The sequence below is a fragment of the Staurois parvus genome, unplaced genomic scaffold (assembly GCF_062004578.1).
Source record: "Staurois parvus isolate SC_StPar_1 unplaced genomic scaffold, SC_StPar_1.0 ptg000165l, whole genome shotgun sequence".
NCBI lineage: Eukaryota > Metazoa > Chordata > Amphibia > Anura > Ranidae > Staurois > Staurois parvus.
The window spans coordinates 3,484,700-3,511,336 of record NW_028317961.1 but is presented as its reverse complement, the minus strand read 5'-3'; the positions used below and the strand labels follow the sequence as shown (position 1 = coordinate 3,511,336).

Sequence of the window (26,637 nt, the reverse complement as noted above, 5' to 3'; positions counted from 1 at the left end):
CAGTGCATGGAAAGACTGATCCTGGATAATCAATGCATTACCTGTCATGAAACTGCACAAGAGACAAATCTTTCTGTGGGACCAGTGATCGCAATGATGACGAAGTGAAGCAGGCTGTCCTAGGATGGTTCAGGAATACTGATAAATCTTTCTATGCCAAAGCTTTCCAGGCATTAGTTAAATGCTGGGATAAGTATATAGATGTAGCAGGGGAGTAGGGTGAAAAATAAATTCAGTTTCCACTCCCTGAAATTGTTCTTTTATTATATAAACTCAAACGTTCCAGTTTGACTTGAACACCCATCTTACTTAAGAAATTTTACTAGGCTGCATTTTCACAGGGTGAAACCAGGCAGGTTTATAATCAATAAATCAAAAATTGGAGTGTATTATTTTACAGGAAAAAACACTGAAATATTTTAGTGTTCATGCACACTATGTAAGCAGCTTTTACTAGGTCAAAGTTTCTGTGGGACACATGAGAGAGATTTTAATGAAGAAATCAAAATTGTGTTTAATGAGTGTTTAAAAAAAAAGAGAAAGAAAAAAAAGACAAAACTATTGTACTGACCCCATGCAATGTGTTTACACACTTTAACTAGGCTGTATTTTTACAGGGAAGTCATATTTGCAATCAAGAAATCCAAATTAGACTGTGTTATTTCACAGAAAAAAAGCCAGAAGTATTTGTATTGACTCCATGTACAGTATTCAAATGCTCTTAATATGCCAGGGTTTCAGAGGGGAGAGTTGAGGCAGTTTTTAATAAAGAAATAAAATTGAAAGTGTACTATTTCAACAAGGAAAGGCATAAATATGCTACTGACTCAATGCACACCATGTAAACAACTTTTACCAAGCTGAAGTTTTACAAGGTGACACAAGGCAGGAGTATAACCAGGATATCAAAATTAGAGTGTATTTTTTCAGAGAACAAAACTGAATCATTGTTCTAACTCCATGCACGTTATGTAAGCAGATTTTACTAGGCCAAAATTTGTCAGGGTGGTACTTGGCAGGTTTGTAGACAAGTTAGAGTGTGTTGTTTATATGAAAGACAACAGAAATATTGTGCTGACGCTGACAGTATATAATCTTTTACTTACTTTAGCAGCTAAAATTAACAAACAAATACATAAACAAGAGCTTAGCCATAAAAGCTCAAGCCCTCTGAGCAAAATACCAAAAATTCCTAAAGGATTGCTCGCCTACTCACTTTATGAGTGACATACCTGCAATAAAGCATTTCACCACAACTAGGAAAGGGTAAAGAGGGTGGGAAATAGCTGAAAAGGATCAAGATGACCTGCTAAGGAAACTAGCTTCCACAAAATATTTTAAAGGTAGTTTTTAGACCATTGGTGACTTGAGATGTGCACAACATAAAAAAAAATTAATAGTTTCATATTTGTTTAAGTTAATCATTTAGTTTCAACATATTTGTATCGTTATGATTCGTTTTCAAAATTTGTTTTGTATATTCAGATTTGTTTTGCATATTCATTATTTTCAATCTGATTCGAATTTCAGGAGACAACTGTAATGGTTGGGCGCATTGGGACCATGAAAAACTGTATGTGGCAGCAATTTTGCTCAGTTCATCCTAGCCATTTTGTTAGAAAAAGAGGCATAGCCACAATGACCTTCCCCCCTCCCTTCTCCTTCAGTTTATACAATCCAGAACCTCCTAGTTGAATGCCAGACATCTCTAAACTGTCTGTTGATAGGACTAGCAGAATCTAACACCAATACACATCCCAGTGCCCTATAAAGCTGTCTGACTTACCTGCTTGAGTGACTGGAGTTTTACTAGATACCTAACATGCTCTTCCCCGTATCGTAAATACTGTCACAATACACATTCCTGAAAGGCTGGTTATCATCCAAGACTCTAAAACTTCAGTATATTTCATAACTCCAGAATTAATAACAGCACAATCAGAATAAGGACATATTCACATTTTAAATCCAAACGCCCTTATAGTAGATGATATGGGGAACCACTGGCACAGCTTATCGCTCCTAGGTAAAGCACACATCCCAAACCTGCCATATTTATATCCATTTCAAAGCTAATTTCATGCTGAACGATAATATGCAGATTAGCAGACTGTAACCTGTAGGTATTTAGAAATGTTAATACTTATAGAAAACTCTATCTGGGATACAGTCATAAGGCATACAGTCACATAGACATTCTAGGGCCACTCATCAGCCACTTAATTGGCCACATGGTCTTTGTTAACACCCCCTTGATGCCAAAGAAAAGTGGACTGCAACCACATTGGTGAGCTCTCGTGTACCATCAAATGAAGGAAGACCTGTCAAGTTATGAGAGCTAACATATCACCTTGCTCATTGACTGAAGTCTGCTGAAGCCAGGACTTGCAAGAATTTGTCATTTTTCACCCCTTTGTCTTGTTGTTGCATTGTTGTCTTTGTTTCTTTGCAAAATCTTTTTTTTTATTCAGCAAATATTTTATTCACACCATTTTGACCTCTTCATTATTAAACTCTTTTTTGAAAAGTGTTAAAACTGTCTCTAATGTACTAATACAAACTCAAAGAATCCCTGTCTCTTGAAGACTGTCTCCTGTAGTGTAACTCTCTGAATATACCTGTCTGTGGTGACAGTGTGTGTTACAAATGTTTACTCTAAAACCATAGCTGCTATAGTTAATATATATATAGTTAATATATATATATATATATAACCATAGCTGCTAAAATTGAGAATGATTCCTACTTATTGGTAAAAAAGCAGATAGAGGCAGTTTAAAGGGTTGATTGCTTAGTTAACTTAACACAGTGACAATTGCCCTCAGTCTCTTGCCACTTAGATTGGTTTCCACAAACTGGAAAATCTTTGTGCAGAGTGAGCCTGAGAGTGTCATTGTTGCGTATCAGTAACAGCGCAGCGTGTAGTTGACCAGTCATTTGTTACAGGTTGGTGAAAAGGGCAGTGGTTTGACACAGCGTTTGTCACAACAGCTATATTTGTTCTGTTTTATTCTATTCTAATCTTTTCTTATCTATTCTATTCTGTTCTTTTAATTTCTATTCTATTCTTTTTCCCTGCTATTCTATTCTTTTCTATTTAATTTCATTCTATTATGTTCTATTCTATTCTATACTATTCTATTGTGTTTTATTCTATTCTACTCTATTTTTTTCTATTCTATTCTATATAGCAGCCCACGTAAGAATCATCATCTTATTTCACTTATTTCAAAGTCTAATTCATTTTCTAATTCTAATTCAGATAATTTGTTTCATTATAATTTATTTTGGATTCATTGCACTATTATTGTGATTAGGAAATTAGGATGCATCTGAATAACGAAAATTTAGTCCGAATTTTGATTCGTAATGAAAACAAGCACACGTTTATTGGTGACAGCATTTCCCTCCATAATTCATCAGAAACTTCCTTAGTCTAGCAACAGCCAATCTGGGATGGCCTTCTGTGCATCTGAGGTGACCTTCTGACCTAGAAAATAGAAGAGAGAGAGAGAGGCCATAAATGATCCAAAGCAAATTATACATAATCAACTAACATAAAAGAGAATCAATAAATACTGAAGAAAAATCAGTGGATGGGGAAGGTAGGCAGCCCCATGTGGCCATGGTATAATTGCAGAGGCCCTAGCAATCTGCATTGCATAGGAGATGAAGTGAACTCTTATACCACAGCCATCCATCTATTCAAGGTTTCATTAGAAATTTTTTAAGACAGAGGAGGTAACATATCTTTTCTTGGCTACCCAAGTAAACCTTTACAGTTACATCTATAAATCTTAATGGACTTTAATTACAGTCCTTGGTTTTAATGAAAAAAAAAGCAGAGACTACTTGTCTATTAAGATAACTATTAGTAACTCTCATAATTACACGCATATAAATGTTCATGCACCTGTGAAGAAAATTAGATAATTGTCTTTTACTATATATTATTTTACTGAGTAGCCTGTTCTAATGTATATTAGCTGCTATTAAAGGTTTATGGGGCTTAGAAAAAATAGTCTTGTAAGGAATTAATTAATGATCGCTTTCCAGAGTCACCATACCATGTCCATTTTAAATATTATTGGTTCTGATAGGGTTCTGAATGTTGTATATATCTATCTATGTATGAATGTTTTCAAAAACTCTTCATGTACACTGGCAGCTCCAAAACTTGTGTTTAGGAGATTTTGATGTTTTTTTGCCAGAGCTCCTACACTCAACTCCATAAAAGCCTATGTGTCCATGTACACATAGGTTTTTAGCAGAGTTAAATAGCTGCCGAGTTTAGGTGAGGTTAAACGTCCCACTTTTGAATGCGGAAGAATTATGTTCAAGATATGAATGTTTTGACGTTGCGGCAAAAACACAGTGAGGGTAGGCTAGTGTACATGTAGCCTTACATAAAAAAGTTGTAGTTTAGATTCAGTGGCAGTCCTTGAGCGCTGGGTTTGTTGTTTTATTCAGGGGATTAGAACTAGGATAGGTTAAGGGTAGTATAGGATGCCCAAGGATACTGATATCTGAGGACAACTTCCTGGACTATTCACAAGCTTTTCTTTCTGGATGCAGTCTCTGTTGGAGTGCTATCCAGCATTTCCTTGTTGCACCACCCCAGACCCTAGATGAACTCCTCTTCATCCAGCAATCTGGAAACTTTTCCTAAGCAGGGGATCTGGCTCCTGTCCCTTTAAATGGGTAAACAGTCACTAAGAGGGGGCTAATTTCCCACCAGAGTGCTCCTTCCTCTATCTGCCCAAGGGTGCAGATGTACTTACTCAGATTCTCTCCTGTACTGCTTGCGGGATGGCTGCTGCTACCAGGTTTAACAGCTGGGCTGCTCTTTCCCTGCCATACAGGTGGTCCTCTCTCAGGGGGCAGTGAGTCCCAAGTTTTCCTCCTATCCAGCTCCGGGCTCACAGGCAGGCCCCATCTCACTAGGCCTCCTGGCAGCCTTCCTCCTCCAGCCTCAAATCTTCCTCCAATTCTCCTGCTCTTCCATCCGACTTCCCCACACTGAGCAGGTTCCAAAATTTTTACTGAAGTCCCAACCCCTAGCCAAGCCTTCTGTTGGGAATTGGCTAGGGGAAAGGTCCCTCAAGAGTGCAGCCAGACGCTCATCAGATGCACCCTCTGCCTCCAAGGCCCTCTCCTGAAAGCCTCAGAGCAGGGGGAAATTCGAGAGGGGCTGGCCTGCAGAGTCTCTCAGCCCTGACCACAATTTGATCCCTCTGGCTATCACACCTGAGCTGCTAACCAGCTCCTGACTAACCATTGGGATCTAGCTCACCCTAGCTAAACTAGGAGGGTGCTACAGCGTTTTCTAGATTTAGCATAAGAAGTGTAAAACCCATTAAGAGGGGAATAATACCCACCTGCTTCTGAGAGCTGCTTAAAGGCAATTAGGGCTGCTCTTACCTGTAGATTTAAATTACAGTATCTGAACTTTATTGGTGTGTTTATATGAGGTTATCTAGTAGCTTATAAAGATATCTTCTCTGATTGGAATTCTAATGTACTGATGTTGCTTTCTTTCATCAGCAAGATCTGAAGTGTCAGATGTTTTGTTGGAAGTTACTAACGACACATCTTTCAGTCTCCTTGTTATGAGCTAAATTTGTTATAATTTTGAAAGATGTTCTTCTTTGATATTCTTTAATTTGCTTTTTTCATCTAAAAACTTTTTTTGTTTTTAAGGCTTTATGCACACTAAGGCTTTTTAAAAGCTTTTTGCCTAAGCCGCATTTTTGCAAACGTGTTTAAGCGTGTTTAGACACACTTAGGAGCTCCAAGTGCATGGGTATTTATTTCATTGGGCAGACTATTAATTTATTCTGGCTACTGAAATGGAAAAAACTCTCAAGCACTAAACACGCTTAGAGCTTAGGCGCTTACGCACATTTCGGCACATTTTGGCATTTTTTTCTGCTAAAACACTCCTCTTTTGAATGCAAAAGTTATTTTTTTTCTGCCTCTAAACGTCACTGCCTCTAGACTCTAAATTCCTGTGAATTCCTAGGTGTGCATGGACACATAGGCTAACATAGGGGGGCACTCAGAGGCAGAAAAAAAATGTCAAACGCCTGTAAAACAGGTGTTTCTGAGCTCAGTGTTGCTGATCAATTGATTCCAATGGCACATGTTGAGTGTGGGCAGATACAAAGTAGTTCAATAAAAAGCAAGCAGTGTCCCCTACTGCTACATAAATCTCACCCTTTCTCCTTAAAATGTTACTAAACCCACAACAGTAAAATCAGTCTGTATATACAGTAAAGCATGCTTGGTATACTCACTGTGGACCCTAAGGGGTCATTACCCCACATTGTGTAAAAAGGCTGTCTTCTCTGATCCATCCCTTCTTATAGTATCTCCAATCCATCTGCTCTAGGAGTCACTCTGCACATGCTCAGTTTAGTGTGTATTGCACATTATTGGAGAATTGCATCAACATTCACATGTTCTTTCTGTGTCAAAACAACTAGGACCTGGCAGACATCTTCTTCTTTAAAAGCAGGTCCACCTGTCACATTTACAGCACTTGAAACAATTTGGCCACACTGTAAAATGCTCACTTTGCATGGGGGATATTTTGCTAATTAAATGGCATATAACGACCTAGTAAATAAGGTTTCACTTTCTGGAAAGATTACTGAAGGCAATGTCAAAGGGCCTTCAAAGTGTAAAAGAGAAAAATTAGGTGAAAGGTGAAAGTTAACTTAATATTTTCCAAGTTTTGCAGAAAATATTTTTTCCAAGTTTGTGGAGTAAAGTGTTTCAGTTAAAGTTTTTAGAACAATCACAAATGTCACAATCTCTTCCACACAAGGGTTTAAAGAAGATCTACTATTACAAATTCTTTTCCACTGTTCTGCTTATAATGGGGAAACATGTATATAGTATTTTGTCCCATGTAGTTATATGCTTTCTAAATGAAGTAAAGATGTCTGACCTGACACACCTTCCCGTTCCTCCCTTGCCTCTGGAAAGTATCAGAGCAAAGAGAAGCTGCAGTTTCCTTTCTTGCTGTTGTTGCATTTTCCATGCAGGGAGGGGAGGGGGGACAGGTCATAAATTCAAACCTACAGAAAGGAAGTACCTAGCTACATGGGACAAAATACTACATGTAACAGTAAAGAACAGTATAACAAATTGTAATGACAGACCTCTGCACCCTTGAGGAGAAGTTAAAACCGCATAAGTGGTTCTAAAAAAAATGGCTGTTATGTGTGCTTGAGGAGGAGGAGGAAAAGTGGGCAAGAGCAGCACCATAAAAAAGTAGCTGCTCTGTGAACTTGAGGAGGAGGAGTAAAAGGTTGCATAAGCAGTCCTCAAAAAATGGCTGCTCTGAGTCCTTAAGGAGGAGGAAAATTGTGTATTAGTACTTCAAAAGAAAATGGCTGCTGTTCACCCTTGAGGAGTTTGAAGATGAGGGCACCTTGGCAGTTCTCCAAAAAATGTCTGCTATGCATCCTTCAGGAAGAAGAGAAGAAGAAAGCATATTAGCAGCCCTACAAAAAAAGTTGCTATATGTCTTTAAGAAGGAAAAGGAAAAGTCCTTAAAAAATGGCTGCTATGCACTTTTAAAGAGGCAGAAAAAGACACATTAGCTGTCCCCAAAATAAAATAGCTGCTTTGCACCCTTGAGGAGGAGTAAAAGAAAAACATTATTTGTACAATTTAATTGCTCAATAAGAAAGTAGCTGTTATGTACTCTTCAGTAATAGGAGTGTGGGCCTTTTGCTGCCAACTTGTCTCATTGAGACACTGTTCCCACAGGCTTCACGGTATAGAGACGTGTTTGCTCATGCAAGTGGTACCCAAAGGGCTGGTACTTTTACCACAGCTGATATTCTGTAGGCAAGATGTGCAGATTACAACATTGGTGTTAAAAAATCCCATATTGCAGAGCTCATCCTATTTGCTGCCTATTCAAGTGCTTGCATACTATCCTGACACTAGCCAATTTCTACCAAACACACACCTGAAGTTCACATTTTGTATATGTAGCACCCTCCACGCCTAAAGTGCACATTTTGTATATGTAGCACCAGGGGTGGACTGACCATTTGGAAACTCGGGCACTGCCCGAGGGCCCGGGGTCAGTAGGGGGCCTTATGAGATGCCCCTGGTACCTTTTTCATAGGCATTTTTGAGTTTGGGCAAGGACACAGGGGCCCCATGATCCCCTATTGCCCGGGGGCCCCATGAGTTGTCAGTTCGCCCCTGTGTAGCACCCACCACGCCTGAAGTTCACATTTTGTATATGTAGCACCCTCCTAATTTAGTTAGGAGAGCTAGACTCCAATGGTTAGACAGGGGCTGAGCAGCAGCCCAGGTGTAATAGCCAGAATGTTGTCAAATTGTGGTCAGGGCTGAGAGGCTCTGCAGGCCAGCCCTTCAGGAGGCTGCGAGGAGGCCTACCGCAGGCCTGGAGCTGGACAGGAGGAAGGCTTAGAGCTCACTGGCACCCCGAAGGAGGACCACCTGTATGGCAGGGAAGGAGCAGCCCAGCTTATAGGCCTGGTAGCAGACTCTGACCCACAAATGGTATATGAGAGGATCTGACTGAGTATACCTACACCCTTTGGGCGGATAGGCGAAGGAGCACTCTGGTGGAAAACCAGATTAGCCACCTATCAGTGACTGTCTAGTTCTTAAAGTGGCAGGAACCGTATCCCCTGTTCAGGAACACCTTCTGATTGCTGGGTGAAGAGGAGAAGTTCATCTAGGTTCTGGGGTGGTACACTAAGGAGACGCTTGCTAGCTCTCCCACAGAGACTGTGCTGCAGAGAAGGCTTGTAAATAGTTTCAGAAAGTTGTTCTCAATTTATCAGTACCTTTGCACATCCTGTACGCCCCTAACCCTATCCCAGTTCAAATCCCTCAATGAAGCAACAAAACCAAAGCTCAAGGACTTTCTGACTCTGGATGCAAGCTTTTGTGAAGGTGTGCGATGCCTGGCTGTGCAGGACTATAAGGGTAACCAAAATTTCTAGCAACTCCTAAGAGGGTAGTGCTACATATATTTTAGGAATAATTGGGAATATAGGAATGTGAGTTTGTTGTTTTGTGAATTCTGTTTCAACATTTTATTTTAGGACAATGCAGTGCAGTACTACAAGACAAAGGATCTCACAAATTACTGCGTATGACCTGTTTTGCCTATGGTCAATTTGTATGCATTTGAGAGGTTTAGCTTAATCTGTTAGGAATACACTTTCCTATAGCTTTTTAATTCTGGTTTAATACCACTGCATTGGATTAAAAAACAGGCATCATAGCCAAAACTTCTAAACAGTCTGCAGCTCTTTAGACTGTAATGATTCAGATTGGGGTGCTGCTGCTGTGTTTAAGCAAAGCAAAAAACAAGCTAAAAAACATGACGCATCCAAAATGTGTGAAGCCAGAATATAGTGTCACTGATGCTGTCAGTGAAAATGTATGCTATTACTTAACATCACATGCAGCTAAAGGCGTCTCCCAAACATATAATTGAAAGCAGTATTAAAGCTAAAAGCAAACATTTATTATATTGCATCTTTCCCGTTCTTAAATATTATTGCTGAATATAATTTTCTTTTTTAGGCTTTCTTTCTTCTGTTTTTCATCTGGTGATCCAGACAGCAAGTCGGTTGTTTTTCAGAACTACAAGCTCTCAAGCAGAATGTGTCAGTTTACCTGGAGGAGACAAACCACTTAACACTGGCAGGTGTGGTTAAAATGATTAGCATTTATTTAATCATGCAAAACTTTTATCCCAAAAGGAAAAACAAGATTTGCTGTAATTGATTATAAAGTGTGAGCTGGAGTTTTGTTTCAATTTGTAAATGTATCTAAAAATGATAAAACACTGCTCCCCCCTCTATCCCCAGACTGACAATGCTGCTGCCTGCTGTGACACCTGTGCTCATTGATCCAGAGTTATGTCTCACTAATATTGGAGATGTGTTGTTGGCCATATAACCAGGTAAAAAACAGAGGGAAAAAGCCAAAGAAAAGAGAACTGATGCAGGCACCACATCTGATAATTGGTAAGCAGATTGAACAGGGAAAAAAAGAATAGATTCCCCCATCCACACATTCAAGGTGGATTGGGGAATCCTCCCTGCTGAGCTATTGTATTCTGACAGTGGGTAGATTTTTCTGCCATCAGAATACACTGATCAGTGCTGCTATAACCGGTAGTGCTGATCAAGCACCAAAAATCTGACAGGCTGGTTGTACTTCTAAAAAACCACCATGTCCATACAATCGACATTCAGCCATTCTGTGCTGAACATTTTGATCAATGTATGGCAAGAGTGATATAATAATTTGATAGAAACAGGACTACACACTTTTTCCAGCCAATAAAGTGTGGAATATTAATGGAAAGGGGGATTGGGGAAGGAAAGAATGGTACAGTATGTGCTACTCGGCTGGTGGGCAGGATTAAAGTAAATCTAGATTTTTTTTTACTGCATAGGCAAATCAAAATGTTGCTTTAAAACATGAATTACAAAGATTTTTTTTACTGAGTGAATAAGCCAAATGTTGTTTTTAACATTGCATTGGTTTTTATTTTTCTTTATGTGCCTGGCAATGATTTTTTTAGTGTAGCATTCTCCTAGACAGCTAGTGGGAGCTAGACATCAAATTGTTAGACGGGGGCTGAGTAGTAGCCCAGGTGCAACAGTAAGCAGGATCAAATTGTGGTCAGAGCTTGGAGGCTCTGCAGATCAGCTCTCTGAGACTTCCCCCTACACTAGAACTTTGGAGGAAGTTCTAGAAGCAGTGGGAGGAGGTAAGGAGTGGTTGATCTGCACTTTTGAGGGATCCTAGCCAATACCCAATAGCATGGGTATTGGCATGGGGTCAGGACAGCCCTTAAAAGTGACAGAGCCTGCTCAGCAGAAGGATACTTTGGGTGGAAGATGGAGAAGTGAGGCTGTTGAGCAGAAGCCTGGGTTTGAGCCCAGATGGGAGGGGGCTCAACTACAGGCAGGGAAACTTGAATGGAGGAAAGTTCAGGACTTCACCAGCCCCCATATTGAGGACCACCTGTGCAGCAGGAAAGGAGCAGGCCCAGCTAGATGGCCTGGAAGCACCCTGCAGCAGCACAGGAGAAAGACTGAGTGAGTAGACCTTCAGCCCCTGGGCCAGTAAGGGGAAGGAGCACTCTGGTGGGAAACTGGATTAGCTACTACCCAGGACTGTTTTCTCTTAAAGTGACAGGCCATGGATCTCCTGCCTAGGGATTCACCCAGAACAGCTGGGGTGGTACTACAGGAAATGCTGGCTAGCTCTCCAGAAGAGAATTTTGTGCTGTAAAGACTTGTATTGCCATTACCCTTGGGCATCCCGTACACCCCTTACCCTATCCTGGTTCTAATTCCCCTAATAAAAATCCCCCCCAAAAAACAAGCTCAAGGATCTTGTTTTTTTTTAACCAGCAGAAAACATTACAGTTGCGAGAAAAAGTATGTGAACCCCTTGGGATTACGTGGAGTTTTGCATGAATTGGGTATAAAATGTGCTCTGAACGTCATCTAAGTCACAACAATAGAAGAACACAGTCTGCTGAACATAATATTACACAAACATTAGATGTTGCCATGGTTTAATTGCACATAACATGTAAACATTCACAGTGCAGGGAGGAAAAAGTATGTGAGGCCCTAGCTTAATGACTTCTCCCAGAGCTAATTGGAGCCAGGAGTGAGCCAACCTTGACTCCGATCAGTGTGATGATATTGGATGTGTGGCTGACAGCTGTCCTGCCCTTAAAAAACACACACCTGTTTTGGGTTTACTGGTTTCAAGAAGCACTGTCTGATGTGAACCATGCCTCGCAGAAAAGAGCTCTCAGAAGACCTACGATCAAGAATTGTTGACTTGCATGAAGCTGGAAAGGGTTACAAAAGTATCTCCAAAAGCCTTGATGCTCATGTGTCCACGGTAAGACAGACTGTCAACAAATGGAGAAAGTTTAGCACTGTTGCTACTCTCCCTAGGCGTGGTCGTCCTGTAAAAATGACTGCAAGAGCACAGTGCAGAATGCTGCATGAGGTAAAGAAGAATCCCAGAGTGTCAGCTAAAGACCTACAGAAATCTCTGGCACATGCTAACATTTTTGTTGACACATCTACAATAAGGAAAACATTAAACAAGAATGGAGTACATGGGAGGACACCACGGAGGAAGCCATTGCTGTCCAAAAAGAATATTGCAGCACATTTGAAGTTTGCAAAACAGCACCTGGATGTTCCACAACACTACTGGCAAAATATACTGTGGACAGATGAAACCAAGATTAAGTTGTTTGGGAAGAACACACAACACTATGTGTGGAGCAGGGGCAGACTGACAACTCATGGGGCCCGGGCAATAGGGGATCATGGGGCCCGTGTCCTTGCCCGAACTCAAAAAAGCCTATGAAAAAGGTACCAGGGGCATCTCATGGGGCCCCCTACTGACCCCGAGCCCTCGGGCAGTGCCTGAGTTTCCAAATGGTCAGTCCACCCCTGGTGTGGAGAAAAAATGGCATAGCACACCAGCATCAAAACCTCATCCCCACTGTAAAACAAGGCAGAGGGAGCATCATGGTTTGGGGCTGCTTTGCTGCCTCAGGGCCTGGACGGATTGTTGTCATTGATGGGAAAATGAATTCCAGAGTTTATCAAGACATTTTGCAGGAAAACGTACGACCATCTGTCCGCCAACTGAAGCTCCGCAGAGGATGGGTGATGCAACAGGACAATGACCCAAAGCATACAAGTAATTCAACAAAACAATGGCTGCAACAGCACAGAATACACCTTCTGGAGTGGCCCAGTCAGAGTCCTGACCTCAACCCGATTAAAATGCTGTGGCATGACCTTAAGAGAGCGATTCACACCAGACATCCCAAGATTATTGCTACACTGAAACAGTTTTGTGAAGAGGAGTGGTCCAAAATTACTCCAGATCGTTGTGCAGGTCTGATCTGCAACTACGGGAAATGTTTGGTTGAGGTTATTGCTGCCAAAGGAGGGTCAAACAGTTATTAAGTCCAAAGGGTCACATACTTTTTCCTCCCTGCACTGTGAATGTTTACATGTTATGTGCAATTAAACCATGGCAACATCTAATGTTTGTGTAGTATTATGTTCAGCAGACTGTGTTCTTCTATTGTTGTGACTTAGATGACGTTCAGAGCACATTTTATACCCAATTCATGCAAAACTCCACGTAATCCCAAGGGGTTCACATACTTTTTCTTGCAACTGTAATGTTTTCTGCTGGTTAAGAAAAACAAGATCTCCATACTGCCAAAGGACATCAGAAAGCCAAAAGACCCTGGTATTTTCATGTTTGAGTGACAGATGAATGAGCAGTTCTCATACTACTAACCTGTTTGTTTGGAGGAGCCTCAAAAATGTTTACCCATTTCAAAACACCAGTAGCCACTGCTAATGGCACTGAATTTAACCTGCAGTATGGTGTTGCCATAGGCCTTGGGTTTATCTGTCTTGTGGCCTAGTGTCTTTTAAACCCTATGTAGCACCCTCCTAGATAGGTACTAGAATCTGTATAGTTAGGATAAGTATAGCTGTGTATCCCTGTTTAAGTAAACAAAGTTTGGTATTCTGCTTAACAGAGTGCTGTAATTGAATAGCTAGGACTGCTCATGAAGCTCTGATGCTATTTAAGTTTGTCTTGAGCTCCACCTGCCACCTGAAACATAGCCGCATTCCCAGCTGATGCTCAGTCTGCAGGGTCAGTCGATATACAGCACAGCATATCCAACCCTACCATCTACTGTCTGTCAGCCGCCTGAGGGGGAGAGGATTGCTCCTGTCCAGGGGCGGACTGACCATTTGGAAACTCGGGCACTGCCCGAGGGCCCGGGGTCAGTAGGGGGCCCCATGAGATGCCCCTGGTACCTTTTTCATAGGCTTTTTTTAGTTTGGGCAAGGACATAGGGGCCCCATGATCCCCTGTTGCCCGGGGGCCCCATGAGTTGTCAGTCCGCCCCTGCTCCTGTCTGTCAAAGGGAGGCACAGCCACATCCCCAGCTGCCACTCAGCCTTTAGAACTAGTCTGCACACCACACTGTTTGCCTGATCCCATTCACTCCTACCACCAGAGGGGGAGGAGTCAGCACACCGCACCCTGACTGCTGAACAATTCACTCCAGCCAGTAAGCGGTCATCATAGACTAGGTACACCTTGAGCATTGCACCAGCTTATTCCACCGGCCACCAAGCTGCTACAGGGGATCAGTGCATCCCACCCTTCCACCACCACGGTTCATCAACTTGAGTCAAGGAGCTGGTGAGCGGGTCATTAACCTAATTAAGAGTTATCTACCTACAAGAGTCATATTCCACTCAATTTTCTTTGTTTTTGCCTGGCTAGCCTGCAGTGACTTTGCATCTGTTCAGTCCATTGCCCTGTACCTTGATCTACAGTATATAGCCCACTACACCACAATGTGTGTAGGGGAAGCTATCTTTCTTCAAGCATGCCAACAGCACAAGGTTCCCAATGCATTTGGCAGATGATCCATATTGAGGACTGTATATAGTTAATTAATTCAGTTTTTACTGTTTCACAGTTTCAATTTGCAGAGAGGGAGAGAGCCTAGGTCTAGCCCACCCATCATTGGTACTCCCAAACTTCTTAGCTCTATATTCTTGGTACATTAACTATCTGTTGTTTGTTGTCATACCCTTGTGGGGAAGCTACAGTTTATTGTGCACGTGTAAAAGTTCAATTCCTATTACTGTGCACATTGTCAGTGAATTGAACACGTTACTACCTACTGTATGGTTATACTGTTTACACATACTTCTCAAGAGATAAAATACTGTATGCTGTTACCTACAGTATAGTCTCAATTTTGATTACAAGGTGAACTTAAGGTACTGCAAAGTTTGCAAATCCAAGTTGCCAAAGGTGCCTGAGGTGTCTGTGGGGTTGAGGTCTGCCACAGAGCAAAGTGAGAACAGAGGACCCAACACTATTTGCAGCTTCTGCGGGAGTAGCGCTAAAACAGAATCCCTGCTCTAAAGGGTCCACCAGCCAGAGCTACAATACAGTAGCATTTAGATTTGCAATATATAAAGTGCCTCTTACAGTATGCAATGACAACATTTAAGACTAGTTGTAATGTGTTCCATAGCTAGTTTGAACTCATTCATTATCAAAGCATAATTGTTCTTGTTGCCCTTAGTTTTAAAGCATATTCCAGACTGCTGTAAAATGTACCCATGCAGTGCGCTCCTCCTAAACTGCATAGGTTAAGTGGTTGTTTAGTGGGGCAACAAGACAAGTTATGCTTTGATTTTTGGGGGCTATGGCAGCACTAAGTCAATCTACTTTGCTCAACTTGTCTCACACTATCCCAGGGAGTAAAAAAGTATGTTTTCTGAAATATTTTAATATTCAGTTTGGGGACACAGTACTGTATATACAGATCAAAATATGTTTAACCACAATAAAAGAGGTTGATTTGAAAAAATGTAACTAAAAGATTTTGCTGCTTTCATCCTAATACATTTGCATGAATGCATTTATTTTCAATACACACAATACAACCTAATTTACATTTGGGTTAGGTTACATTTATTCTTATTGTCATGAAATCTGGGATGATGTTGCTATAAGATCTAAAAATGGCTTTTTCAATGAATAATATTTGACTATGAAAAAAATCTCAGTACGCTTCATAAAGCGTATCTCCTAAGAATTCAATAATCTTCAAAGATTTATTTTACCATCACTAATACTATCTGATAAAACAAAATGGAGTCTCTAAGACCTCATTCACCCACCTAATTGACAAACTTGCAATTATATTTATTGTATATGCATTTAAAAGACATTTCTAAATGCATAAACAGAAATAAGGTTTAATGGTATAAATCAGACTTTGTTTACCTGCCCTTAGGTGAGCCCAGGTGTCTGTGTTAAGAGAAAAAGGAATACTGTGCTTGCAGTGTCAGATGAGATATCCTGAACTCATGTAAAAGCATGTAAAAACACTGTAAATGTACATGAAAGTTTGTAAACACACGATAAGGCAAACACATAAAAATGCAGGGGAACTTGATCTGGGAAGCATAATGCTTGTTTATATTTTTTAGATAATTCCTCCTGCATTTGAATAACATAAAAGCAAATGGCTAGAGTGACTAAAGCCTAATGGCGCAGGCATATCCTCACTCACCTTCACATCTTTAGAAAAATTGTAAAATATATTTCCAAACTGTCATGCCATCATAGCAGCGTCTAGAAAAGTTAACTTGGCATGTTGTATTATAATAGATACAGATGCCTTGCCAGGTTCCCTATAGTGAAAGAATATGTCATATTGGTTTAGGTTTCATGTTTTATTAAAAAATCAAAAAGAGCCATTAAAATATATATAATAATGAATATGCGGGATATACATTTAACGAGTTCTGAAATATACAAATGCCAGACAGCATGTTACAAAAATTGAAAATAAGGAAAATAGATTGGTAACCATTTCAAGTTAATGACAGGTTGAAAAAAATATAAGACCAATATTGAAAAAAATATTTAATCAGTTAAGGACCTAGTATTTGGTACATCCAAAATTCCATTTTATAAAATGGAAAATTGTTATCGGATACTTACCATAATTTTCCTTTCCTGGCCTATCCCCATGTCAGCACACAACAAAATCCATAGGACCACCTCTTCCTAGCTAAATAAAAGACAACCCCTCACCAACTGAAGTGTTTGATAACCTAAAATGCAACAGGCCACTAGGAAGGAAGTCCTGTGCTGAGGTGAGGATAGGCCAGGAAAGGAAAATTATAGTAAGTATCTGATAAGAATGTTCTGTTTTCCTGGCCCTACTTCACGGCAGCACACAACAAGATATAAGTAGCAGAATAAATGGGCAGGAGAGGACACATGAAAAGAAACACTGATAATCAAAGAAAAGCTGCTAAAAACAAAAAGAATTTATGTCTCTTGTTCCAAACTTTAGAGAACTTGCTGACCGCATATCTAGCTGGTAAAGTTGAATGAAGGCTGCACAAGAACTTAAGCTAGCCTTCAGTATACTACAGTATATCTTTCACCAAAATCCTGGCATAGCTGCCCCATAGGCTGCAACCCCTCTGGTCAAATGAGCTTACATTTGCTCCGAACCAAAAAGGCCTACTTCCTGCATGCCAAACTAATCACCCTGGTAACCCAGCAGACGGTGACTCTTGAGGACCTGATGGTAAAATGAAAAGGTTGCCCACTCTCATCACGTCTTTGACCTTTTCAAGTACACTCTTAACAAGTTGACCATGTGTAAGGAACTGAAGGTTTCCTGCTGTGACTCTCTCTGTGGGATTGCCTCCCAGTTTTCCTGAAAACTGGATACCACTATGGTATTGAGCTTTGGAAATGGACGTATTATCACTATATCTGGTAAAAAGACACACAAGGGATCTTTTCAGGTGTTGCAATCTAAAACATCCTTCTGTCTGAAGCAATTGCTGTCAGAAGAACTAGTTTTACAAGGAACCTCAATGGAAATTAAGCTATTGGAGTAAAGGGTGCCTGCAGAACCAAATCTAAGTCCCATGAGGAGAACAAGGATTTCCTTGGGGGTCACATATGGATTACTGACTGCATCAAGCAACTTGTCAATGGTCCTTCCACCAATCTGCAGCCTGAGAAAGAGGATAAAGCAGAGATCTGTACTTTAATAGAGTTGTATACCAGACCAACCTCTAGTGCCAACCGTAAAAATGTCCAGGATATTGGCTAGAGCTGGGGACACAGGAGAGAAATCTTTTGCTGAGAAAAAAAAAACAAAACTCCTTCATACTGCTACCTTTCCCTGGTCTTCTGTGCCACTGACAGGTATGATGAAGTCATATCTGCACAAAAAATTAATCTCTCACCAAAAAAAAACAGGTACACTGTCCCATTAAGCCCTGACTGCTTTCATCCACTTACTCCAAAAGCAGTAGCAGGTAAGCCCTTCCAGGGGAAGACAGGAGACACAGAATCAGACTATCAGACCTTCAGGAACACACAGCACAGCAACCAAGTCTTCATCTCAGCAGACAAAACTGCAGAGAGAGGAGCAAACCCAGTTCCTCTGGCTTCTAAGACTGTTTATGCTGTTCTTGGTGACTGGCAGTCATTATCACATGTCGCCTATCTTCCTGTCCCCTATGACATCATCCACAGGTGCTTTCACCAGGAGAGCAGTGCAGCGTGCTGCCTATACAAGACAGGAAAACCCCAAATGGAGAGGCAAATGGTGATATTGCAGAGCTTACTAATATCACACCTGTACAATACCAGTGCTGTTTAAGCAATATTGCCTGCGCCCCAGCACACAGGGCACACAGTTTCAGGAAGGTTTACTTCCAACATTAATCTTCCAACACCAGGAGAGGCTAAACCTGGAGGGGTAAGTGTGGCGGGGATATACTTGCAGCCACCAAAGTATTTACCAACTGCAATCAACAGGTAGCATGGAGCGTGGCGCTCTGAGAAACTAATTGTTTCTGTTTTTTTATTACACAGGAGATCTTAGGACCAGTTCACACTAGGAACCACACAGGAATGTGTTGCATTCTACTGTGCAATTCTCATACTGTTCACTGTGGTGTGATTTTAGCCCATTCATTTTATGGCTACTCGGACTTTATGTTTTGTGATTTTTATCACAGTTTATTTGGGGATTTATTGGATATATAATTGCAGGTTGAGTTCTCCTACATGTGAAAACCATCATCTTTTGCTAGAAAACAACTTAGACCCCTTCAAACATTTTATATATATATATATATATATATATATTAGCAGAGGCCCTAGAGAATAAAATGGTGGGCATTGCATATTTTTATGTCACACAATATTTGTGCAGCGATTTTTCAAACTCAAATATAAAAAAAACAAAAACACTTTATTGGATTCTAATGTACAAAAACACAATATAATACCCAATTGTTTGGTAGACTATAAAAAGTTATATTCCTGTCTGAGGACATTTATAAACGTAAAGTACCTTGGATGGGAAGTGGTTTTAAAATTTACATTTTTATCAATACAAAAACAACAAAAGACATGAAAAATTCAAAGTATGTAATTAAAATAATGCAATGTTTCTAATACCATCAGCTTCACAATTGCCTGATACCTCTGAAAAATGCCTCCTATTTTCTTATACATATTGTATTTACTTATAATTAATATGTTAAAAAATTGGTAAAAACATGATCACACTTATATGCTGCAGGCCAAACCATAAAAAGAGTTTCTGATGCAACTGGTAAGCAAAGCCCTCCTTTCACCCACTAAGCAGGGAATTTCAAGGGGGAAAAAAATAAAAGGTCAAACTCTGAGACTGTAAAGATTGTTACCAGATACTCACACTAATATAGTCTAATTTGTACTATACTGTGCAAACCCATATATGCGGCCGCGCAGGCCGTGTTTTGCACGGGCACGACAGTCGATTCATTTGAATGGACTCCCATGCCCGTAACATGCAGGGAAGAAGTCCCTGCACTTTTTCCGAAAACGCAGCCCACACGGGAACCTTGGTTCCCAGTACGGTTGCAGTTTCCAGTGCGGGCAACATGCCATTAGAACTAATGGCACCTGCCCGCGGGTCCGCATTTCTCTGTGCGGGTGATGCGGTTGCACAGATTTTCATGCGGACCCGCACAGATGTGAACCTAGCCCAAATACTTGTACTTGTTGAACATTGATGACATAGTGGGAAAGTATGTGAGGAAGAAACCAGAATTAGTTTTTATACGAGCCACCTTGATGTGCGATTAGGTCACTGTTTGGGTGATAAAAGATCTTACCCCTGTTAAAATAAGCTAAGAAATACATTCCCTGTGTGGAACATGCAGCCAATGCCCATGGGTTTGTGAAGGGGCCAACAAACCATCACCAAATGGAGGAATACCAATAAACATTACGTTTATTGTCAAACTGTAGGTGTGCTGTACCTAATATGTGCTATTGGTGCCTTTTTTATAGGTAAACCAAAGGACAATTTCATAGGCGTATCAATGACCACGCATATCTGATAATAATAAAATGAGTACATTTGTGAGTTATCATGGGGGCTGTTATCATAATTTTGATGCATAGGTGATTACATTTTATGCACTAGTTCATATTCAAATCCACAAAGAGGTGGGGATTTAGACAAATCCTTCTTATGTAGTGAAACTGTATGGATGCAAATTCTGAAGGCTGCAAATGTACCAGGATTCAATAGGACCCTGACGTACAAACCATTAAAAAAACTATGTAAAAGTATGGATTAGATAAACATGGTGCACTGATATTGTCACAGCGACATATGAAATGTAGGATAAACTGGGGAGTTTTGTGAAATTTAGTATGTATCAGAGTCCTGCATAAATATCTCACCCAGCAATTTTTTGGTACGCAGCTTGTACAGATGTAGGCAGGTGCAGTCTACATTCTCAATTGTAGGTTGCACTCGTCCACAATGGTAATGCAGCTGGGGGGGGAGAACGTTAAGAGAAACTGAGCTCACTATGATTTCCTCTGTCCCCTGGAGCAGTGATCCTGTTGGGTGCGTTGGATCCAGGTGACCCTAGCAGCCATCCTGGGTCACGCAGAGACTTTTTATGTCCCTGTCCCCAGGTTTTGGTGCCCATTTTATAGGTGGATAGTGCAGGGACAGGACACCCATCTGTCAGGGACAGTACTAGCGGTAGGGAAAGGTTCCCGAGGAATAGGGAAAGCATAGGGCCTACGTCTGAACTTTAGATGGCTCCCTTTTGGATGGATCGGCCAAGCAGCTTTCCGCTCACTTGGTCCCTCGCTGTCTTCTGCCTTCACACTGCTGACTCCAAGTATTGTAAGTGCCCAGTTTGGGTAAGCTTCCTTGCCAGGCTTGTCTGTTTATAAGGTATGCAATTCATGTGTTCTTTGTGTGTACTGCACACGCTGCACCTACCCAAAATAGTACTATGTCACAAGAATTATCTGTATGCTTAAAGTAGTGAAAGTACAATGATATAGACAACGTATAATACAATTATAACTATGCAGGAATCATAATTGATTTTGCTTAGTTTCAGTCATTTTTTTTGCCAGGTTACAAAGTTTTGTCGTGTAACCATGTATCTCTTCTTTATAAACAATGGGAGGCGGGTACACCCTCACCTTGTAAAACAAGGGGGGTGGCGGATCATGTAACACACATGCTGGCAGTTCAGAGTTACAGGACACTGTGCAGACACAGTCTATGATGCAGGATATGATTGAACAGGAGGCACATGGTGCATGAGACAAGGTTGTGATTTAGAGGGGTTTGTGCTCCAGAGGCAGGCTGTGATTGGTTGGGGGTGGCGGGCTTGGCGGGTTTTTGGTACATGAAATACAGGTATAGAGCATGCATACAGGCATGTTGTTTGTCTCCATAGCATCCTGTACCTCTGAATGGCCAAACAAAGAAAGCAAATTGATCACAAAAGCACCGATCAGCATCGGTGCTTAGTGCAATCAATTTACAACAAGGAAGAAAGGTAATTGGCAGGATCAAACATGTGCTTCAAACAGAAAAAGTCCAGGTTACAGACTATGATTTATAAAATGTATACATATGTGAACACACACAGCAAAAACAGAAATAATTAGAGTAACATACAGTTGTGTCCAAAATTATTCAACCCCCAATGCTGTAAAGGGGTTTAGGGACTATAGTGTACATTTGGAATTGTATTCAGAATCAAATCCTACAAGGACGTTGTAACTACCCAAATGCAACTAAAATGACATCAATTGTTTATGTAATACAGTAGTAAATGGTTCTTATGTGGTTTCTTCATTGCCACAATTATTCAACCCCTTAAAGACTACCACTCTGAAGAACAGAGGTTCATACAGGTGCTTTCCATCAGGTATTGAAAACACCTGTGGATGTCACCGAGCAGCAATCAAGCATAATAAGCACCAATTAGGCAGCTTTAAAATGACTGTGATACTCAGCTCCTTCTAGACATTTACTGGTGTGGTTACAAACATGGTGAAGGCAAGAGAATGGTCCAGGAAGACAAGAGAAGAGGTGATTTCTCTTCACAGGAAGGGCAATGGCTATAAGAAGATTGCAAAGATGTTAAACATACCAAGAGACACCTTAGGAAGCATCATTCGCAAATTCAAGGCAAAGGGCACTGTTGAAACGCTACCTGGTCGTGGCAGAAAGAAGATGCTGACTTCGACTGCTGTGCGCTACCTGAAGCGTAGAGTGGAGAGAAGTCCCCGTGTGACTGCTGAGGAACTGAGAAAAGATTTGTCAGATGTGGGTACAGAAGTTTCAGCCCAGACAATAAGACGCACACTGCGTAATGAAGGCCTCCGTGCCAGAACTCCCAGGCGTACCCCCTTGCTGTCTCCAAAGAATAAGAAGAGTCGACTGCAGTATGCCAAAAGCCATGTGGACAAACCACAAAAGTTGTGGGATAGTGTTCTGTGGACTGATGAAACAAAATTAGAACTGTTTGGGCCCATGGATCAACGCTATGTTTGGAGGAGGAAGAACAAGGCCTATGATGAAAAGAACACCTTGCCTACTGTGAAGCATGGTGGAGGGTCAATCATGCTTTGGGGCTGTTTTGCTTCTGCAGGTACAGGGAAGCTTCAGCGTGTGCAAGGTACCATGAATTCTCTTCAGTACCAGGAGATATTGGATGGAAACGTGATGCAGTCCGTCACACACCTGAGGCTTGGGAGACGTTGGACCTTTCAACAGGACAATGATCCCAAGCATACCTCCAAGTCCACTAGAGCATGGTTGCAGAGGAAAGGCTGGAACATTTTGGAGTGGCCATCGCAGTCACCAGACTTAAATCCGATTGAGAACCTCTGGTGGGACTTAAAGAAAGCAGTTGCAGTGCGCAAGCCTAAGAATGTGACTGAACTGGAGGCCTTTGCCCATGAAGAATGGGCGAAGATACCCGTAGATCGCTGCAAGACACTTGTGTCAAGCTATGCTTCACGTTTAAAAGCTGTTATAACTGTAAAAGGATGCTGTACTAAGTACTAAGATTGAATGTCACTTGGGGGTTGAATAAAACTGATAATGCTGTGAGCACAGAAAAGACATTTGTGGTTATTTCATTATAACTGTTATGTTATATTTGTCTGACCTACAAGTGCCTCTTTAATGTAAATGTAAGCAAGATGACTGAATGATCAAAAGCAATGTCAAACTGGCCAAAACACTCAATTTCAGTGGGGGTTGAATAATTTTGGACACAACTGTATACTTTAAATTTGCGACAAGTTCTTATGAATGCTGAAGGTCTCGGCCATGGAGTCTTTGGCACCATGGTAATTGGGTGATGTACATTACCTCTTCAAGCAAATAGGGGGCCATATAGTTGCAGAGGGGGGCCTCCATATTTGTATGTCTTTTGTTCATTCATTCATGAGTTCATTCTTCCCTCTTGATGTAATTTAGCTGCCTGATATCAGGAGCATCCCACTATAGGTTATGTCCAGACCTTGCCGAGCCGGTCCCCACTTTGAGAGCCTGAGCCAGCCACTCCCACCCCCTCTGGCGCTGCAGTGAGCACCGGAGGGGCAGAACATAGAGCGAAGAATGACAGTCACAGCACTGTGTTCAGAGCGGACCTGAGAACCGAGAAATCTTTGAATGAGAGTAGTGGGAGCAGTTGTTTATTTGGATTATTTGTATCTAATTTAATTTTAGATATAAATCGCAGTGGCTTTTGTTCAACTCTCCTATTTTTCTCCTCCTGCTGCTTCCTGCCTGGCCGGTGTCAGGGGGCTTTGCTCACTAGTTACATGTACTCCTTTTATGGCTTTGGCCTGCAGCAAGTAAGTGTGATTATGAATTTATTAATTTTTTGAACATTGGGCTGTAGTATATGGCAAGATTATTTTCTTTAATCCTTCTTTTGAAAAAAAAAACCTTTTCCATGTACTTATTTGCATTTATATGATATTGTATATAACCTTTGTCTTCCTGAGGAAGCCAAAAGCAAAATGCCTGTCTTTCATTGTTTTGTCTGAATGTACATAGGGGATGTGGTGCCTGAGTCAATTATCAGTCCAGTCATAATAGGTTAAAATGAATCAGATTGGGTTGCTGCTGCTATATTTAAGCCAAGCTATATGTAAAAGTAAAAAAAGCCAACTACATATCCAAAATATGTGATGCCAGAATACAGTGCCACTGACACTGCACATGAAAGTTGTACTCTCCCGTATCACCTCTTCATTATAATAAACTTGATGAGTATCACTGTTCAGCTAAAAATGAAATAATGAGTGCACCACTTGTAGGTATGGTTAGCTGATTAGATTGATACTTGTGAAACAGCCGAGTGGTTCTTGAAATTAAAACATAAATAGGATCCCTCTCAGTTAAAAAATACAATTGAAATACATTATGGGTATAAATTTAGTTCATGGAGCCTCATAGTATAACTTTGATGGGGTCTGGAACAATACGGTCATTGAGCTTAACATAGATTATTACCAGATAGCAGTCCTGTCAGCATAGTCAGTACACTACTACACACTAGTGTTGCCAGGGAAAAGCAGCAGTGCAGAGAATTTAAATTTTATAATCAATTTTTCAACCAATTATTCTGTCCTCAGTAGCTAACAGGGGCGGACTGGGGCCCCTGTGTCCTTGCCCAAACTCAAAAAAGCCTAGGAAAAAGGTACCAGGGGCTCTCATGGGGCCCCCTACTGACCCCGGGCCCTAGGGCAGTGCCCGATTTTCCAAATGGTCAGTCCGCCCCTGATAGCTACTAACTTTTTTTAGCATCGGCTATAATTTTTAGGTGTATAAAATAATAGGCCTTGATGAAAATTGTAATCCTCTAACAATCCTCAGGATTGTGTTAGGCATACAGGGTTAAAGAATATGTAAACCCAACATTTCATATTCCTGGTATGTGCCTGCTGTACCATGTACTTGTATGAAAAAGTTTCCTGTTTTCTTTGTACTGCTTTCTTTGTGTGAAATACCTGGTGTTCCTGCCAGTCTCTCTGCTTTCCTATTTAAAACTGACCACACTAGATGGGAGAGCACACTGTGATCAGTTTTCTGGCTGTGCTGGAAGCTAATCCAATGATCAGACTTGTTCTGACATGCCCCCTCTGCACAGGCATTCACTGGGAAGATGATTGTGCTGCTCTTTTTCCTCCCTGAACTCCATACACAGCTGAGAACTGAGGGTATTTGGTCACTTATAAGAGAGATTCTTTTCCCCTAAATAATTTATTTTACATTTAGCTTCCACTGCTTTGCTCTTCCAACAATGCCAAATTATGTTCCATGTTATAACTTCCTCCAGGAATATCAGACTTATCTCACACCTTTGTGTCATCCGTAAAACAACTCACAGTACCTTGCCTACCAAACCTTCTGTTATATCACTTGCTAACAGGACGTAAAGTGGCTGTAACAGCTTGAGGGTTTTTTCTTTCATGCATTCTATGCATGAAGGTAAAAAACCTTCTGTGTGCAGCAGTGCCTCCAGCCCCCTCAATACTTACCTGAGCCCCATTGAGATCCAGCGAAGTGCACGAAAGCCTCAGCTGTCCCGGGTATCTGCCTCCTCATTGGATGAGACAGCAAGCGGGAGTCATTGGCTCCCACTGCTGCCAATCACAGCCATTCAGCCAAGGAGGAGAGAGGAGGTGGGGCCAAGTCATGGCTCAATGTGTGAATGGACACCTGACAGAATGGAGGAGCCAGGAGAGCCTGCAGGGGACCCGAGAAGAGGAGAACCCAGGCTGCTCTGTGCAAAACCACTGCACACAGCAGATAAGTATACCATGTTTGTTATTTTACAAAAATAATTAACATTTAGTATCACTTTAACACAGAACCTTGTGGTACACCACCAGTGACAAGTGTCTGTACTGAATTACCAACATTTATCTCACTCTGATATCTATACTTTGGCCAGGTGCTAATTTAATTCCTAGCTAGTACAATCTTTTTTAATGAGATAATGGAACCGTGGCAAATGCTTTGCTGAAATCAAGAAAGGTTAGGTCCACAGCACCACAGTGGTCTAAAACATTTGTGATATGCTGTAGTTAAAAACAAATATAATCCTTCATTTTAGGAGTGATTCTTTTACTTTTACTAAACAGTTGTCAAATTCACTGGTCTGTGGGAATGATGAGCTAAAGTTTGGACCGAACCAATGGGAAGCTGTCACATGATAGTTGGCCACACAGATAACAAAGATACTGGACTGCTGGTGATATCATTGACCTTATATGGCCACACAGCCATATTTGGTCAATGACATTGTCCAACTATGGTCATAGGGCCATATTAGGTCAATGATGTTACCAACATCCCCACTCTTTTTTCATTCCTGACTGTGGGGCTAGGAATTCCATGTTTTATTGCTGAATCACCAGGTGAAAATGAAAGAAACAAGCCTTAAATAAAAACAAAACAATGTAACAACTACATCTAAGAAGTGGTAATCTGCAATTTAATACATATTTATTTTTGGGTTTAAAACCACTTTAAGCCTTGAAAGAACCAGATCATTCGTTACCTCGGTCTTTAAAAACACTGAAAATGAACCTTCACTGCTAGAACCAATATGATCCTCCAACTTGTTTTTGTTA

At 41.0% G+C, this 26,637-nt stretch overlaps 1 protein-coding gene across 1 annotated transcript in view; it reads right to left on the bottom strand.

Moving 5' to 3' along the window:
* Positions 1-3,357: 3,357 nt before the first annotated feature.
* TMEM200A (transmembrane protein 200A) overlaps positions 3,358-26,637 on the bottom strand; it is a 209,468-nt gene continuing 186,188 nt past the window's right edge. Inside the window, exon 4 of the mRNA XM_089676299.1 lies at positions 3,358-3,490. Within this exon, the coding sequence (XP_089532425.1) occupies positions 3,432-3,490 (59 nt within the window). The 3' untranslated portion in view covers positions 3,358-3,431. The remainder of the gene's footprint in view (positions 3,491-26,637) is intronic.